At 52.5% G+C, this 18,059-nt stretch overlaps 1 protein-coding gene across 4 annotated transcripts in view; it reads right to left on the bottom strand.

The window, feature by feature from the left end:
• CEP170B (centrosomal protein 170B) overlaps positions 1–18,059 on the bottom strand; it is a 67,417-nt gene that overhangs the window by 37,762 nt on the left and 11,596 nt on the right. For all 4 annotated transcript variants that reach the window (XM_029058894.2, XM_039912145.1, XM_029058896.2 and 1 more), the window contains exons 3-5: positions 6,108–6,197; positions 3,380–3,458; positions 374–432 (exon numbers count right to left, since the gene is read on the bottom strand). In XM_029058894.2, coding sequence (XP_028914727.1) covers positions 374–432; positions 3,380–3,458; positions 6,108–6,197 — 228 coding nt within the window. The remainder of the gene's footprint in view (positions 1–373; positions 433–3,379; positions 3,459–6,107; positions 6,198–18,059) is intronic.

Here is an 18,059-nt window from a genome sequence, read left to right as displayed (position 1 = left end):
TCCTCTTCCCCTCCAATCCCGGGTGATGGTTGACTGGCGGCAAAGATATGGGCACGGCTTAGTGGAAATAGCTCGGGCTTGGGAGTCAGAGGTCATGGGTTCTAATCCCGGCTCCGCCACTTGTCAGCTGTGTGACTTTGGACAAGTCGCTTAACTTCTCTGTGCCTCAGTTACCTCGTCTGTAAAATGGGGATTAAGACTGTGAGCCCCACGTGGGACAACCTGATAACCTTGTATCTACCCCAGCATTCAGAACAGTGCCTGGCACATAGTAAGCGCTTAACAAATATCATTGTTATTACCATGTGGGCCGGAACCCTGGCTGGGCAGCCGCGGGTTGTGGGACGCACAGCAATTGGGCCGAGGGACCTACCTTCAGAGCCTCCTCCGGGACCTTGTGCTGAATGTGCTCCAGCACATACATGTTGGAATGTAGACCACCGAGGGTTAAGGAACATAGCCGGCCCCCACACCGAAAGCGACGATGAGAAGCAGTGTGATCCAGTGGATAGAGCATGGGGCCTGGGAGTCAAAAGGCCCTGGGTTCTAATCCCGGTTCTCTCGGTTGTCTGCTCTGTGACCTTGGGCAAGCCACTTAACTTCTCTGTGCCTCAGTTGCCTCATTGGTAAAATGGGGATTAAAATGGGTCAGGGACTGTGTCCATCCTGATTAGTTTGCATTTAAAATAGGTATTTAAATATATTTAAAGAGAAGCCCCAGAGCTTAGCACAGTGCTTGGCACACAGGAAGCCCTTAACAAGTACCATAAACAAAAAGAAATCAGAGAGCAGAGAATAGTAGAAATGCCTCAGATGGCTGGGGCAGAGGGGCTTCTCTGAGATGGGGTGAAGGTTAGGAGTACTTGCTCCAGGCCATCAGTGATTTCAGAAACAGGGACGTGGGATGAAAGAGAGGGAGCCGGGCGGCTGGAAGGGGCAGGGAGGGGTGGAGGAGCTGCTGCTTCTGGCCAGCAATCAATTTTGAAAAAACACTGCTCCGCTGGTCAAACTGTTGAAAGGTCTTTGACCCCGCGTCCTCACTCTCCCAACGTGACAGAGGTCCCAGCCAGGGCCGGGTCGGCATATTCCAAGAGGTGCCCAGCCAGGGGGCTTCTGCTCTCGCTGAGAAACCGAAGCCCCCAACCTTCTGCTGGGCTGGGCAGGGGCCGAGGGCCAGCCACCGGAGCCTTAAGGCTGGGAGCGGGATGGCACCGGGCCGGTCCCAGGTCGTGCAGGGCTTTGAGCAGCAGCAGCAGCAGCAGGAAATGGTGCCCACTGTGTCTGCCAGGGGCCGGACTTCTGTTGCCCTACTCTCCAGGACAGAGGGGACCAAGGTGAAGGGAGGACGCGGAGGCTTTGGAATACCTCAGAACCACTGACCAGAAGTGCCACGGACTTCACTCAGATGGCACCGGTGGCTCCAGGGGAGGGCAGCCTGAACGGTGGACGGTCCCTCTCTACCCTCCAACGGGCACTGGGCCCGGGCTCTGAGGAGGGAGGGAGACCCATGTCACCGCGGGAAACTGGTCCAGCCTGGGCAATATCCAGGACCTTGCCCAGCCCTGCGGGAAGGCACAGGGACTGCCGGGGGCCCGGGCTCAGCTGCGGAACACTCGTCCTTCCCGCCAGCTCCGAAGGATCTTCTTAAAATAGCCTGGGCCCCAAGAGCCCGGGAAGCGGAGCACGGTCAGATAAGAGGGGCCGGGGGAGGGTGGGAGAGGGGTGTGAAGAGACCAGGGCCCCCCACTCTGACCCCCATTGGAGCGCCGCCTGGGTAAGGCCCTCCCAAAACGTTCAGCAGGCACCCTCCACCCCATCCGCCCTCCGCAGACCACTCCTGTTGACCCTCGCACGGCCAGAGGAGCCGGCCCACCCGTCTGACTGGACCACGGCTCGGGGCCGAGGACCATCCATCGCTGGGCAGCGGGGCAACCTCAAGGGACCATGGGGTGGAAAAATGACATCTTCCAACCAGAGGAAGCTCCCAGGACTGTACAGATTTTCCCTCCCAGGTCAGCTGGAGAGAAGGCTCCAATCACCAAGCAGAAAACCCACTGTCCACCAGGTTGGACATAAAAATACACTGGGAAAGGGGACAAACAGCAGGGGGTTTTCCCAAATGAACTTTCCTGTACGATCATCCCCAACCCACCCAAGTCCCTCTCTCAAAGGCCTGATGGCAGAAATATGGGCAGGGAATGTGACTAATTGTGTTGCACTGCACTCTCCCAGGGGTTTAGTACAGTGCTGTACACATAGTAAGCGCTCAATAAATAACTCGATTGATTCAGCTAACTCTCCTTATCTGCAAAGGGATGATTCATTCTGGGGACTGTCCCCAGCTGCTTTGTGTGGGTGAGTTTGTGATTGCAGGTGAAGTTGTTCCCACCAGCTGCAGGTCTGCCTTTCCTCCAATCACAGAACACAACAATTGCCCGCTCCAGCCTCCACTCACCCCAAGCTGGCTCCTCCCATAGTCCAGCAAGCCCTAGGGCTGTCTTGTCCCTAGGCCCAGCTGATGGCCTTGGGCTCCTTCCCCCCTTCACCCCCCACCCGCCCCTCCCACCGCCCCCCATCCCCATAACTGCTCTGCTCCCATTGAAGGTGGAACCACGCGGGGCCCCGAGATGCCTCCGAGATACCTTCGAGAGGCCTCTTCCAAGATGTCCTCCAAGAGGTCTTCCCTAAGCCCTCCTCCTTTCCTCTTCACTCTCTTCTGCATTACCCTGACTTACTCCCTTTATTAATCCCCACTCCCGGTCCCACAGCGTTAATGTACAAATCTATAATTTATCTGCACTAATGTCCGCCTCGCCCCTCTAGACCGAAAGCTCATTGTGGGCAAAGAAGGCGTCTGTTTATTGTTATTTGTACTCTCCCAGAGGCTTGGTACAGTGCTCTGCACACAGTAAGCGCTCAAAAAATATGATTGAGTGACTCCAGCCAGGGACAGAACAGGGGCCTTCAGTTCCCTCAGCCCACCAACTGTCTGGAGATGCCAAGCCCGGGGCGGGTCTTCCTCGGTGAGTTCAGGAATAGGAAGGACCTCCCAGTGGGTGGCAATCCAGCTCCCACTTCCGGGTAAGCAGACAGGGACCTGCTCCTATAGCTACCGGCGGCAGAGGAAGGGAAGAGGATCTCCAGCCTCCTCTGGTCACCCCACATCTTGCCAAGACGCTCACTGGGCCGTCCCACCAACAGCACCCTCAGACGCGGCCTGGCCCCCTCCCCCTGCAAGTTCTACGTTGCCCATCATCACTGAGACAGGCCAGGGGGACCATTCCCAACCAAGCTACCATTCTGGTGCCACCATTCCCAGACCGAGCTGCCCCCTTCCTGGTGGCACCAGGGGCCACGCGCACCCAGCTGGAAAGGATATCGTAGCCGAAGCGAATCACGTCGTTGAGCCTCAGTGTGACGTACTTCTGGTCCGGGATGCGGGCGTCGTTCACAAAAGTCTGAGGGACAGGCAGAGGGAGAGAGAAAGGGAGTGAGGACATGTCAGCCCAGGGAAAGAGGAAACCCCCAGGTCCAGCAGAGTATGGGCACCGCTCCTGTTGGCCGGAGATGCTGCTCTGCCCACTGAAGGCTCTCTGAGGAAGGAGTGAAGATGGCATGAGAGCCCCGTAGCCCCTCCTGTGGCACACTCTCTAGACTGTAAGCTCATCCTCTAGACTGGATGCTCGTTGTGGGCAGGGAATGTGTCTGTTACTGTTATTTTGTACTCTCCCAAGTGCTTAGTACAGTTCTCTGCACACAGGAAGTGCTCAATAAATATGATTGACCGACTGCCTGACGCCGACAATCCCCCGGCTTTGAGCCTTTGGCAACAATCTCTTTATGGGAGGAAAGAAAAGTCCCTGGGCGTGGTCAGAGCTCTCCTGGGTGCTCGCCTGCAGCACAGGAGTGGGGTGAGCAGGGAACCAAGCGTTTCCCCAAGGCAGGGGAAGACGGAGGGGGAGGGGAGAGAACGGGGCCTACAGAGATGGCCGCAGGGCAAGGGGAGGCACCCCTCCACCCCAACCCAGGGAGAGGAAGCTAGGGGATTGATTGATTGATTGAGGGGAAGGTGTTGCCCAAGGCAACAGGACCAGGAGGGCTTCACCTGGAAGTGAGATTTGAGGAATAGTGGCTCAGCTCTCGGTTGACTCTCCTGGACTGGGGGAAGGGAGAAAGCCAGAGGTGGAGGGGTCGAGGGCAGAGAGACTTGGGGTGGCAGGGAAACTCCTCCTAATCGGAAGGATGCAGCATGTCCTTATGGATAGATCACAGGCCTGGGAGTCAGAAGGATCTGGGTCCTAATCTTGGCTCTGCCACTTTTCGACTGCGTGAATTTGGGCAAGTCGTTTCATTTCCCCGTGTCTTAGTTCTCTCATCTGTAAGATGAGGATTAGGACTGGGAGTCCCATGGGGGACATGGACTGTGCCCAACACAATTAGCTCGTATCTACCCCGGCACTTAGTGTGGTTCCTGCACAGTAAATGCTTAAATACCAGTTGTTGTTTTTATAAAAAAGGAACACACCAATGGCTTCTCAGGAGAAACGGCTTGCAGCCCCGTCACTCCCTTGTTTCCCATTCTCCCCCTTTGCTCCCCGGGTGTCCTGGCATTTCAGATCTTCTGCCCCAGGCTCTGACAGGCCTAGTTCACGATCAAGACTGTGTGTTGCGGGCCCGCTGTGTGCGGAGCACTGTGCCAGGGGCCCATCATGTGGAGAGCACAGAATTGGGAACCTACTACATAAATGTAAAGGTCAAAGTTGACACGCTGGAGCCCCACTTCTCCTCTCTTTGGAGATGGCAACAGTCCATTCCCTCTCCTCCATTCCCTACCCCACAGAGTTGATTAGCACAGACGCAATCTCCGTCACTCTGCTTTCCCTTCCTCAGGCCAACAATCCCGATTTCCTCTCCGTTAGCGTCAGCGTGACCTAATGGATAGAGCACGGGCCTGGGAGTCAGAAGGTCCTGGGTTCTAATCCTGATGCGCCACTTGTCTGCTATGTGACCTCGGGTAAATCACTTCTCTGGGCCTCAGTTATCTCATCTATAAAATGGGGATTAAGACTGTGAGCCCATGTGGGACAGGAACTGTGATTTGCCTGTATCTACCCCAGCGCTTAGTACAGCGCCTAACATATAGTAAGAGCTTAATAAACACCAGAGTCATTATTATTATTACTATTATTATTATCACCTCCCACCCTGTACTCTGGACTCCTCCTTGGGCCTGGCCCACTCAGGACCATCTCTGTCCCTCTAGACTGTGAGGTCACTGTGGACAGGGAATGTGCCTACCAACTCTGTTATACTGTTCTCTCCCACGCTCTTAGTACAGTGGTCTGCACACAGTAAGTGCTTAATGAATATATTGTTGGTATTTGTTAAGCGCTTACTATGCGCAGTGCACTGTTCTAAGTGCTGGGGTAGATACGGGGCAATCAGGTTGTCCCACATGAGGCTCACAGTTAATCCCCATTTTACAGATGAGGTAACTGAGGCCCAGAGAAGTGAAGTGACTCGCCCACAGTCACACAGCTGACAAGTGGCAGGGCTGGGATTCGAACCCATGACCTCTGACTCCCAAGCCCGGGCTCTTGCCACTGAGCCACGCTGCTTCTCAGTGAATACCACTGACTGATTGACTGATCACTGTGGGCAGGGAGCAAATCTACCAACTGTTATCTTGTAGTCTCCCAAGCACTTAGAACAGTGCTCTGCAAACAGTAAATGCTCAATAAATACGAATGATTGATCACTGTAGTCATATAATCATGTCGCCCTCTAGGCTGTAAGCTCGTTGTGGGCAGGGAATGTGCCTGTTTATTGTTATACTGTAGTCTCCCAAGCGCTTAGTACAGTGCTACACACACGGTAAGCGCTCGATAAATACGATTGACTGATTGGAACGTGTCTATCAACTCTTCCGCTGTACTCTTCCAAGCGCTTAGTACAGCGCTCTGCACGCAGTAAGCGCTCGATAAATACCAGCGATTGACTGGGAACCTCAGGGTCGGGACCAAAACCCATCAGGGGGCCCCCGATCCTGTCCGGGATCCAGTATCCCTCCCAGCCATGCCCACCCCGCTCCATCTGCCACTACTCACCCCATTCAGACTGCCGAGGTCCTTCACCCAGTGCTCGTCCTTGTCCCGGTCATAGTTGATCACCGCGTGCTGTTTGTCCACACTGCGGGACTGAGAACACAAGCAGAGGCTCTTAGAGGCCAGGCCCAACCCGAGACAAGAATCCCGTCTTCCCGTCGCAGGGCTCGGAAGGAGAATGAGGCGGTGGATGGGGGGGCTCGGAGATGCAACCTCCCTATCCTCACAGCCCTCCCCAGATAAATCCCCCCAAAGAAACTGAATTTGTAACTGTGGCCCCGCCCCCTGCCATCCCATCCTCCTTCCCTCCCAGCCCTAATGCCCGGTCTCTTTTGGACTGTAGGCCCCTAGTGGGGAGGGAACACGCCTCCCAACTCGATTTATTCTCCCCAGCTCTTAGTACAGTGCTCAACAACTACCGATCGATTGTTTCAAAGCAGCTGGGGAATCCCAGAATAGCCCAGTGAGAGGCTGAAAGATCAGCTAGCCCAGCCCCCTGCCTGCAGGCAAGACATCACCTGCGCCACCTGGGCCAAAGCAACCCGCTCTGTCGACAGCAGCCGTGGGATCTGTGAGCTTTCTTGCCCAAACCGGTCCTCGGCCCATTCCTTCGGCAGATTTCGAACGCGAGAGCAAAGCCGGCTTGCCCAGCAGACCAAAGCCCAAAGCCAGCAGGCCGGCGAGAGCCTGCCCAGACCCCCACGACCCGCGTGCTGCCCAGCCTGATTTCATTCGTTCGTTCATTTGTTCAATCATATTTATCGAGCGCTTACTGTGTACAAAGCACCGTACTAAGCGCTGGGAGAGTACAATATAAGAATAAACAGACACGTTCCCTGCCCACAATGAGCTTACGGTCTAGGGGGAGGCGGGCATTATTATAAATAAGTAAATAAATAAATCAATTACAGTAATCTTTCTGCTCAATGAAGCCAAGACAAACAAACGGGCTGCTTGTCCTCTTTAAACCCACCAGTTCCGGGTTCAGAAATCTCTCCCCAAACGTGGGCTCAGATTGATTGTTTTATTGGATTCTTCCCAAGTGCTTAGTGCAGAGCTCTGCACACGTTAAGCGCTCAATAAGTACCACTGAATGAAGCACCCATCTGGGGTCCCAGGAGAGAAATGCCCTATGACCATCCTCTGGGGTCAGGCGGGGGAAATTGGGTCTGGACAGGAAGCCCTACTTGCCTCTGGACCCTGAAATGGAACTGCCTGTGGCCAATCCTAATCTCCCACAGTCGGAACAGCGGTCTAATCTCTCCAAGTCGGACCACCGGTTGACAATATTTACCCTTTGAAATCAGCTTTGGATTAAGAAACCAGACACCTCCCCTTCCCCCACTGCTACCTGTGCAGACTCTGCCAAGACCAGCCGACGAAACACACACACACAGACCTGGGCGTCTCCCTCTGTTTTCCACATGGAAGAGGCGACCGAGGATCGGGTTTGAGAAGTCAAGATTTCCACTCTCTCCCAGAGCTTTTCCAGATATCTTCTCCTATGTAACATTCCCAGGATCGGCCCCACAATCCATTCAGCCCAGGACGCCATCTACGGCAGTGGTATCAAGATGCTTGGTGGAACTGTATGCCGTGCTTGTTGGAACTGTGCATTGGCCGCCTGCCCTCCTTAATATCCACCCTCATGGTCCAGGATGGATCAAATACCTCTAATTCTCCCCTCTCCATCCCTGACTCTCTCTCCATTGTTCCAGCATGAACCATTCAACCCCTAGCTCTCCCTCTTCCATCCCTGACTCTCCCTCCAGTGACCCAGCACGGACCCTACGACACCCCTAAGTCTCCCCTTTCCATCCCTGACTCTCCCTCCACTGCCCCAGCATGGGCGACCATCCAACCCCTAGCTCTCTCTTCTCCAGCCCTGACTCTCCCTCCAGTGACCAAGCATGAACCATCCCACACACACCTAACTCTCCCTTCTCCATCCCTGACTCTTTCTCCAGTGACTACTCTCCCTCCAGTGATTCAGCATGAACCATCCCACACCCCTAACTCTCTCTTCTCTATTCCTGACTCTCCCTTCAGTGGCCCAACGTAGACCGGTAGGCCACGGGTTTTTCCAAACTCCTCTCTGACAGCTTCCTGTGAGAACAGAGTCCTAGAGCCCAGCTCCCAGAGGTGGGGGGGAAAGTGTTCCCTCTTGGTCTGAACCTCTCTGCCTTGTCTCCGCTCCCCACATCAACCCAGGCCCCAGATCCAGCTGGCCCCCGACCCACTGCAGACAACTCCATGGTGCTAGTGCAGGGCTCTCCTTCCCCAGCCCCGCCCCCGCAGCCATCCAGCCTTCTCTTTCCACAGGAGAACCCACCGCCCAAGCCACCCCTGAACTTCAGGGTGGCAAATCCAAGCTCAAATGGAGGCAGCCCAGAGCTAATATCTGCAAGATCCAGGCTGGCAGATGCCCCCAACCCCATGCCCTCCTACCGAGATCTCTTCCAGAACCCCCTCCCGGTCTCAGAGCGGAGGTCAGATGTCACGCGACTTGGCCAAACCCACTCCCGGCACAGCCCACCATATCCAAACTGGGGCCCCTAAAATGGTGACTTGTCACCACCCGCTCAGCACACATTCAGCTCACACGCAAGGTGGAGACAGCACCGAAGAGCGGCTGAGTGCACGTAATCATGCCCGCCGTCCCCACCGGTCTCCCAGCTCTGTTTAGATGGAGGGGAGAGAGACCTGTCTCCTCTCAAGAAATCTCTCAGTGCTAGAAGGAGTCTTCCCCCCAAAAGCAGGTCAGCCACAACTTCATTCTCCACCCCACGATGGGCTCAGGTCCTCCCTAGGCTAACTACCCTGTAGGCGGCGAGGCCCGGAGGACGGAGCCCCAGGCCGGGAGTCGGGAAACACAGGTTCCAGTCCCAACTCTGCCTCTGGCCTCCTGGAACCTTGGGCAAGTCATTTGACTCCTCTGGGCCTCAGTGTCCTCTTCTGTAAAATGGGGATAAGGTACCTACTTTCCCTATTTCTTGGACTTGAAAGCCCCCTGAGGGGCAGAGACTGGGGCCATCTAATTATCCTGGATTTACCTCAGAGCTAAACACAGTTCTCGGAACAGCAAGCTTAATAAAGTCCTAACTAAGCCCCAGGGAGCAGCCCTGGCCAACACCTAAGGGCAGAGGCACAATCTCTGCTCGACCAGAGCCGGAAAGGAACGCTAGGCACCAGTCTGGCTGGAGGCGATGAGATCCCTGAGAAGCAGAATGGCCTAGTGGAAAGGGCCCTGGCCTGGGAATCAGAGGATTCTGGGTCTAATCTCAGCTCTGCTACTAGCCTGTTGTGTGACCTTGGGCAAGTCACTTCACTTTTTATGTATTTATTATGGTATTTGTAAAGTGCTTACTATGTGTCAGTTTTAAGCGTTGGGGTAGATAGAAGTTAATCAGATTGGACACAGTCCCCAGGCCACATGGGGTTCACAGTCCAAGTAGGAGGGAGAACAGGTGTCGAATCTCCATTTTACATTTGAGGAAACTGAGGCCCAGAAAAGTGAGGTGACTTGCCCGAGGTCAAACCACAGACACCTGGAAGAGCCACATTTAGGACCCAGGTGCTCTGACTCCCAGCCCCGTGCTCTTTCCAAGTTGCTTCCCAGGGACCTTATCTGTGTCTCCGTTTCCTCTTCTACAAAAAGAGAATTCGACACTAATTCTCCCTCCTAGACTGTGAATCCCTGTGCGGGAAAGGACAGTATCTGACCTGACTGTCTTGCATCTACTGAAACGCGTAGTTCAGTGCTTGGTACATAGTAAGCATCTCACAAAATGCCACACATTATTATTATCCCAGGGACAAGCTGGGGTGGGGGAGGGTGTGAGAGCAGAGGAGGAGCTGCTTCAGGAGCGGAACCAGAGGAGACGCTGGAAAGAGGATGAGGCTAGAGATAAGCGGGAAAACAAGAAGCCAGGCCTATCTTTGTGTACAGAGCACTCCACTGCCCCCAGATCGGACACACGACTGGTTTCTGATCAGGAAGAAATCTTAGTGATCGCCTGGTACCATGGAAACCGAGGCAGGATTAGGGTCCTTTCCTCTTCTCCCACTCTCTTCTGCATCACCCTGACATGCTCCCTTTATTCATTCCCCCTCCCCGCCCCACAGCACTTATGTCCATATATGTGATTGATTGATTTATATTAATGTCTGCCTCCCCCTCTAGACTATAAGCTCACTGTGGGCAGGGAATGTGTCTGTTTACTATTATATTGTATTCCCCCAAGCGCTCAGTACGGTGCTCTGCACACAGTAAGCGCTCAATAAATATAATCGACTGACGTTTTAAAATGTTCGCACGTGCTCAATCGAGCACTTACTCTGCACGGACCACTGCATTAGAGAAGCAGCGTGGAAAGAGCATGGGCTTGGGAGTCAGAAGTCGTGGTTTCTAATTCCGGCTCTGCCACTTATCAGCTGTTTGACTTTGGGCAAGTCACTTAACTTCTCTGTCCCTCAGTTCCCTCACCTATAAAATGGGGATTAAGACTGTGAGCCCCACACGGGTCAACCTGATAACCTGATCCCAGTGCTTAGAACAGTGCTTGGCACGTAGTAAGTGCTTAACAAATATCACCATCATCATCATCATTATTATTCTTAATGGCTTGGGAGAGTACATTACAACACAGTTGGTAGATTCGTCCCTTGCCCACAGTGAGCTTCTACTCTAGAGGGGGAGACAAACATTAATATGAATAAATAAATAACAGATATTATTGTGGGGCTGAGGGAGGGGTGAATAACGAGTGCCTAAAGAGTACAGGTCTGGACTAGCCTTGCCAAGGATCCTTAATGCAGAGTGGTTGTCAGGAAAAGGTTAGATACGGTTTTCCCTCCCCATATATAGATCATTAGTGTTCTTTTACGACTTGCTGGCCGTCATGTTCTGTCTCCAGGGAACGCTCTGGGAACTCGCTTCCCATCCTCACTGCCTCAGTTACCTCATCCGCATCTTCACATTGCGCTCCCGGACCCATACGGCCGTATCCCACCGGGCCACGGCGTCTCGTGAGCCAGGCAGCGGAGTGAAGTGCGCCCTGGAGATGGGGGAGACCGGAGGCAGCGAGACCCATGAGGAGGCTGATGCAGTAAGCCAAGGCAGAAGGTGACAAGTGTGGGGACCGGTTTAGTGGCTGTTTGGATGAAGAGGAAGGTGTGGAGTCTGGAAATGTCACATGGGAAAAACCAGCAGAGTTTGGCAACAGACTGAATATAGAATCTGCAAGCGAGGGAAAAGTCAAGGATAATGCCAAGGTCGCAGGCTTCGGAGAAGGGAGGAGGGCGGTGTTGTCAACCGTAATGGGAAAAGTGAGGCAGAGGAGAAATTTGGGGAGGGAATCAATCCATCGGTGGTATTTATAATAATAATAATAATGTTGGTATTTACTAAGCGCTTACTATGTGCCGAGCACTGTTCTAAGCGCTGGGGTAGACACAAGGGAATCAGGTTGTCCCACGTAGGGCTCACAGTCTCAATCCCCATTTTACAGATGAGGGAACTGAGGCACAGAGAAGTTAAGTGACTTGCCCACAGTCACAGCTGACAAGTGGCGGAGCCGGGATTCGAACTCATGACCTCTGACTCCGAAGCCCGTGCTCTTTCCACTGAGCCACGCTGTTTCTCATCAGGCGCTTACTGCTTGTAGAGCAGTGTACTAAGTGCTTGGGAGGGTGCAATGCAACAGAGTTGGTAGACACATTCCCTGTCCACAGTGGGCCTACTAAAGTCTAGAGGAGAGGATGAGGAGTTCAGTTTTGGACAAACTGATCTTGGGGTGTCAGTGACACATCCATACAGTGCCTGGCACATAGTAAGCGCTTAACAAATACCATATTTATTAATAGGGAGAGATGTTCTAGAGGCAAGAGGAAAGAGAAGATCGCATTAAGGAGAGAGGACAGGGCAAGCGAGACAGATTTTGGAATCGTCCGCATAGAGGTGGTAATTGAAGCCGGGGGAAGTGTACCCAGCGGGATTCCCCTTGTGTGCCCAGCACCCTGTTGCCCCCCCCACGGAGGCACCTGAGGCACAGAGAGGTGAAGTGATTTCCCCAAGGTCACACAGCAAACAAGTAATGGAGTCAGAATTAGAACCCAGGCCCTTCTGACTCCCAGGCCTGCACTCCACCCAATAGGCCACTGTTTCTTTTTTCAACAACTCCTCATTCTTCTCAAGCTGACCTTCTTCCTGCCCCTTGCTCTTGACTCCCTCACCTCTCATCCCTCCCTCTTGCCGGGAACACCTTTCCCCCTCAACTCTAATGGATTACAACCCTCTTCAGCTTCAAAACCTCCTGAAATCCCACCTCCTCTGGAAAGCCTTCCCTGATTCATCTCCACCACTGCTCTGCACACAGTAAGCACTCATTAATACGATTGAATGAATCAGAGGGTGTCAGAAAGAGTTCGGGGCCAGGTTCCCGATCTCAAGCGGGCTGCCCGTCCTCACCTGCCACCCTAACAATAATAATAAGAAGAAGATATTTAAGTGCTTATTATGCACCAAGCATTGTATGCCAAGAGTGTAAAGTGAAAAAGGGGACTCAAAACTGAGTCTTGGGGGACACCCACCGTTAGGGAGTGGGAAGCAGAGGAACAGGAAGCCATGGAGCGGACAGAGAGGTAGGAAGAGAAGTGAGAGCTGAGTCAGAAAAAACCAGGTCATGTGACCTTCTCAGAAAAGGGGAGAGGTCCTCAATTTCGAAAGGTGACCGTGAAGCCGACGAGGATCAGAATAGAGAGTCCATTCGATTTAACAAGGAGGTAGCCACCGACGGCCTTGGAGAGAGCCATCTCGGGCGAGTGAAGGGGAGGAAAACCAAGGGAAGGGTCTAAGAGGAAGTTGGAGGAGAGGCAGCGGAGGCAAGCGGGTACAGACAATCCGGTCTGAGGAATCAGGCCAGGAATGGGAGCAGGGAGGTGGGGCCGTAGCTGGGCGCGGCACCGGGATCCCAAGAAGGATTTTTTAGGTTAGGGGAGGGGTGGACAATGTTTGGAGGCAGAGTGAAAGGAGCCATCAGAGGGCGCGGCTGATGACGGTGGGCCAGGAGGGAAAGAGAGTGGGTGTGAGTGTTTTTCAAAGGTGAGAAAGAACGGGGTTAAAGACACGGGTACTCGGGACAGTGCCCCGCACATGGTAGGTGCTCGATCAATAACACTGATTGATAGATTCTGAAAACAGGTGGGAGATCTCCTCTTGAGAGATGGCAGAGAGTGAGAGTGGAGGTGGGAGAGTGATCGGGAGGTGGGGCTCAAGCATAATGATAATTCCGATTCTGTCAGCAAAGTAGGTCATCTGGGGGAAGGGTGGGGAGGTGGGGCAAGGGCATTTCGGGAGGGAGTTTGGAGTAATTGGTGGGGGCAATGGGGATGGGAGTCGACGGGGGAAAAGCAATAAAGCAGCTTACAGAGGAGGGGGCAAGGCGGGATGAACCTGAAGAGGCCAAACTTGGCCTGGTGCCTAGATTTCTGCCAACAGCGCTCTGCAGCGTGAGCACAGGAGTGGAGGAAGTGGACGGTGGAGGGGAGCCAGGACCGCGAGTTGGTGCTGAGACACCGCGACTGAGGGTCAGGGGAGCGAGCGATTGAGCACATGGATTTCTGCAACGGCAGAGAAGATGTTGGGTAGGGAAACTACCATCTACGATGAGTTGGGAGAAATGGAGGGCATCCAGAGATGGAAGGCCATCGTGGAGCTATTGGCGCTCTCTCCTTCCTCTCCATGCCAGCTCACACTTTTTTTTAAGTGTAGGTTTTTTTGTTGTTGTTGGGTTTGTTTTGTCTTTTTTTGGTTTTGGCTAATGGCATTTGTTAAGCACTTACTATGTGCCAGGCACTGAATTAAGCCCTGGGATAGATAAAAGCTCATCAGACTGGACACATGAGGCTCACGGTCTTAATCCCCATTTTACTGATGAGGTACCGGAAGTGAAGTGACTTGCCCAAGGTCACACAGCAAACAAGGGATGGAGCCGGGATTAGAACCCGGGTCCTTCTTACTCCTAGACCCATGCTCTATCCACTAGGCCACGCCGCTTCTTTTTTCCCCACACTCCTCATTCTTCCCAAACTAACCTTCTTCCTGTTCCTTGCTCTTGACTCCCTCACCTCTCATCCCTCCCTCTTGCCAGGAACTCCATCCCCCCTCAACTTTAACAGGCTACAACCCTCTTCAGCAGCAAAGCCCACCTGAAATCCCATCTCCTCTGGAAAGCTTTCCCTGATTCATCTCTACCACGCCACATCAGCTCAGGGGGCGTCGGGAAGGGTTCGGGGACAGGTCTCCAGTCCCAAGCAGGCTGCCTGTCCACGCAACCACCCTAACAATAATAATAATAATAATGATAAAATATTAAGTGCTAGGTGGACACAATTAGATCAGACACTATTCCTGTCTCAGAGTCTAGGGTGCGAGGAGAAGAGGTATTGAATCCCCACTTTACAGATCGGAAACTGAGGCCCAGAGAAGTTAATTCCCCAAGGTCGGGGAAGTGGCAGAGTCAGGATATGAACTCAGGTTCCCTGACTTCCAAGCTAGAGCTCTTTCCACGAGCCGCTTCCTCCTCCCAAGGGAAAGATCGGGGGTCAGAGAAAGGTCCGGCAGCTTGTCTCTTTCAACTTTAGAAAAGACTCTCACCCGGATGCGATCTGGGCCTTGTGTCGGAAGGTGGTGTTTTGGCCGACTGGCAAGGTGGGACAAGGTGGCACGCAGGACCACATCATGTTCCCTCTCCAGCTGACCGCCATCATGTTATCGATGGCACACGGGATCACGTCACCACATAGGGCACGATGACCTGGGAGAAATGGAGGGCATCCAGAGATGGAAGGCCATCGTGGGGCTATTGGCGTTCTCTCCTTCCTCTCCACCCCAGCTCGTACTTTTTTTTTTTTTTTAAGGGTAGGTTTTTTTTGTTATTGTTGGGGGGTTTTTGTCGTTGTTTTTTGTTTGGGGGCAATGGCATCTGTCAAGCACTTACTATGTGCTTAACTGAGGCGGCAGCCTGGCTCAGAGGATAGACCACGGGCCTGTGAGTCAGAAGGCCCTGAGTTCTAATCCTGGCTCCGCCACTTGTCTGCTGGGTGAGTGACTTCACTTCTCTTTGCCTCAGTTACCTCCTCTGTAAAATGGGGATGAAGAAGAGTGGGAGCCCCATGAGAGGCAAGGACTGTATCCAACCCGATTACCTTGTATCTACCTCAGCTCTTAGAATAGTGCCTGGCACACAGTAAAGTACTTAACAAATACCATGGAAAAAAACAACCAAACTGCCATCGCACCATCAATGGCACACAGGGTCACGTCACTTCACGTTCCTCTCTCAGCCAACCTCCATCGGGCCTTTAATGGCACACAGGGCGTTCCCATTCCCAGCTGACTGACTTCAGAGTAAAAAGCTATCAGAGTAAAGCAAGGCTGGGAGGGAGGACAGGAGCATCAGACCTGAACGACCCTCTCATCCATCTCCACACCACATCCAGCCCGGGACTCTGGCTCCCACACAGAGTAAGATGAGCCGAGAGCAAATCCCCAGCTCCACCACTTACCTGTTGTGTGACCTTAGGCAAGTCGCTTCACTGGGCCTCACCTTCCTCATATGTAAAATGGGCATAAATACCTGTTCCTCATCCCCCTTAGACTGTGAGCCTAAGGGACTGTATCTACTTTTGTCTTCCGTCTCCCCCGGTTAAACTGTGAGCCCGTCGTTGGGCAGGGATTGGCTCTATCTGTTGCCTAATTGTACATTCCAAGCGCTTAGTACAGTGCTCTGCACACAGTAAGCGCTCCATAAATATGAATGAATGAATGAATCTAATAATCCTGTATCTACTTGGCTCTTAGTACGGTGATTGGCATACAGAAAGTGCTTAACAGAAACCAATTATTATCATTCCTGGTCAATCTTTCTGGGTCTAAGTTTCCTCACGTGTAAAATGGGAATAAGGTAGATTGGGAGTCCCATGTGGGACAGAGAGTGCGTCTCCTCTTATAACCTTCTAGATACACTGGTGTTTACAGAATAAGGATTTAATACCCTAATTATTAGTTATAACTATATGCTTGGGACCACTGCCCTCCAAATCACCCACCTCCATCGTTAGCAGTGGACCATCTCACACATTCCTAACTCTTCCCTCTCCATCCCTGACTCTCCCCCTCCACTGACCCGGCACAGACCGACCTGCTGTTGGTTTCAGCTGCACAGCTCCCTGTGGGAGCAGACTCCATGGGTGTACCCCCATTGGGGGAAGAAGTATTTCCTTGTTTGTTTTGAATCCGCCCCCCCCATCCTGCTCCTATAACAATAATATTAATAATAGTAATAAGCATGGTACTTGTTAAGCACTGACTACGTGCCAAGGTCTGTTCTAAGCACTAGGGTAGATACGAGTTAATTAGGCTGACCACAGTCCCTGTCCTACACGGGATTCATCCCCATTTAACTGAGGTAACTGAGGCACAGAGAAGTGAAGTGACTTGCCCACAGCAGACAAATGGTGGAGCCGGGATCAGAACCCAGATCCTTCTAACTCCCAGGCCCGTGCTCTGTCTTAGACGCCCCTCATTCTGGCGGGGCAAGATTTGAGGAACAGCATGTTTGCCTTGTCCAGGCTCTTGCCGGTTCTGGAAACGCCAATCCTGTCCCCTCCCAGCCTTCATTCTATCATTCTGTAGAATCTTATTCTTTTCAGTCTCTCCTTGCATCGAAGGTGCTCTCCCATCCCTGACCATCCTGGTAGCCCTTCTTGGCTCTTTCTCCAGCCCTTTCTGCCTGTCCTGAGATGGGGGTGACCAGAAGGACGGATGGTGACCTAGAGGCCGGCACACTGGGGCTTATATAGTGACAGATCTGGGGGCGTTTAGGAAGAACTCCACGTTCCGCTGGCCTCCTGGCTTCTGTTGTCCATTAGACCGATTGGAACGTACAATAGAAAACAATCCTAGGTTTTTCCTGAACTGTATAACTGATAGCTCTCAGTCTTCTGGTTCCTTCCTTCCAGCTAAAACCTATTCTCTCCAGCCATGCTTGAAGATGGACTGAGAGACCTGCAACCTGCCACACTGCTCTGTGCAGTTGACGGTACTCCGGAAAAATAATAATAATAAAAAAATGGTATTTGTTGAGCACTTAATATTCGTCAGGCACTGTTCTAAGCTCTGGGGTAGATACAAGCTTAATCAGATTGGACACAGTCCCCGTCCCACATGGGGCTCACAGTCTTAATCCCCATTTTGCAGATGAGGTAACGGAGTCACAGAGAAATGAAGTGACTTGCCCAAGGTCACACAGCAGACAAGTGACGGAGTTGGGATAAGCGCTCATTCATAATAATAATAATAATAATTTGTGGTATTTGGAAGTGCTTACTATATGCCAAACACAGTACTAAGCACCGGGTTAGATGCAAGATAATCTGGTCCCATATTCACTCATTCAATCATATTTACTGAGCGCTTACTGTGTGCAGAGCACTATACTAATATGGGGCTCACAATCTAAATAGGAGGGAGGACAGGTACTAAATCCCCATTTTGTAGATGAGGGAACTGAGGCACAGAGAAGTTAAGTGACTTGCCCAAGGCCACACAGCAGATAAGCAGTGGATCCAGAATTAGAACCCAGATCTTTTGACTCCCAGGTCCATACTCTTTCCACTAGGCCATGCTGCTTCTCTATGACAGGTAAAGCATTTTAAATCACTTTTTTTAATTTGATGGTATTTGTTAAACACTTAGTACGTGCCAGGCACTGGTCTAAGCGCTGGGGTAGATACAAGACAATCAATTTGGATACATACGTCACCTAAGAGGCTCACAATCTTAATCTCCATTTCACAGATGAAGTATGAGAGGCACAGAGAAGTGAAGTGACTTGCCCAAGGTCACACAGCAGACAAGTGGCAGGGCTGGGATTAGAACCCAGGTCCTTCCGA

Source organism: Ornithorhynchus anatinus, chromosome 1 (genome assembly GCF_004115215.2).
Source record: "Ornithorhynchus anatinus isolate Pmale09 chromosome 1, mOrnAna1.pri.v4, whole genome shotgun sequence".
In the NCBI taxonomy this organism is placed as follows: Eukaryota; Metazoa; Chordata; class Mammalia; order Monotremata; family Ornithorhynchidae; genus Ornithorhynchus; species Ornithorhynchus anatinus.
The sequence above is the reverse complement of the archived record's forward strand: the minus strand, read 5'-3'. Positions and strand labels throughout refer to the sequence as shown.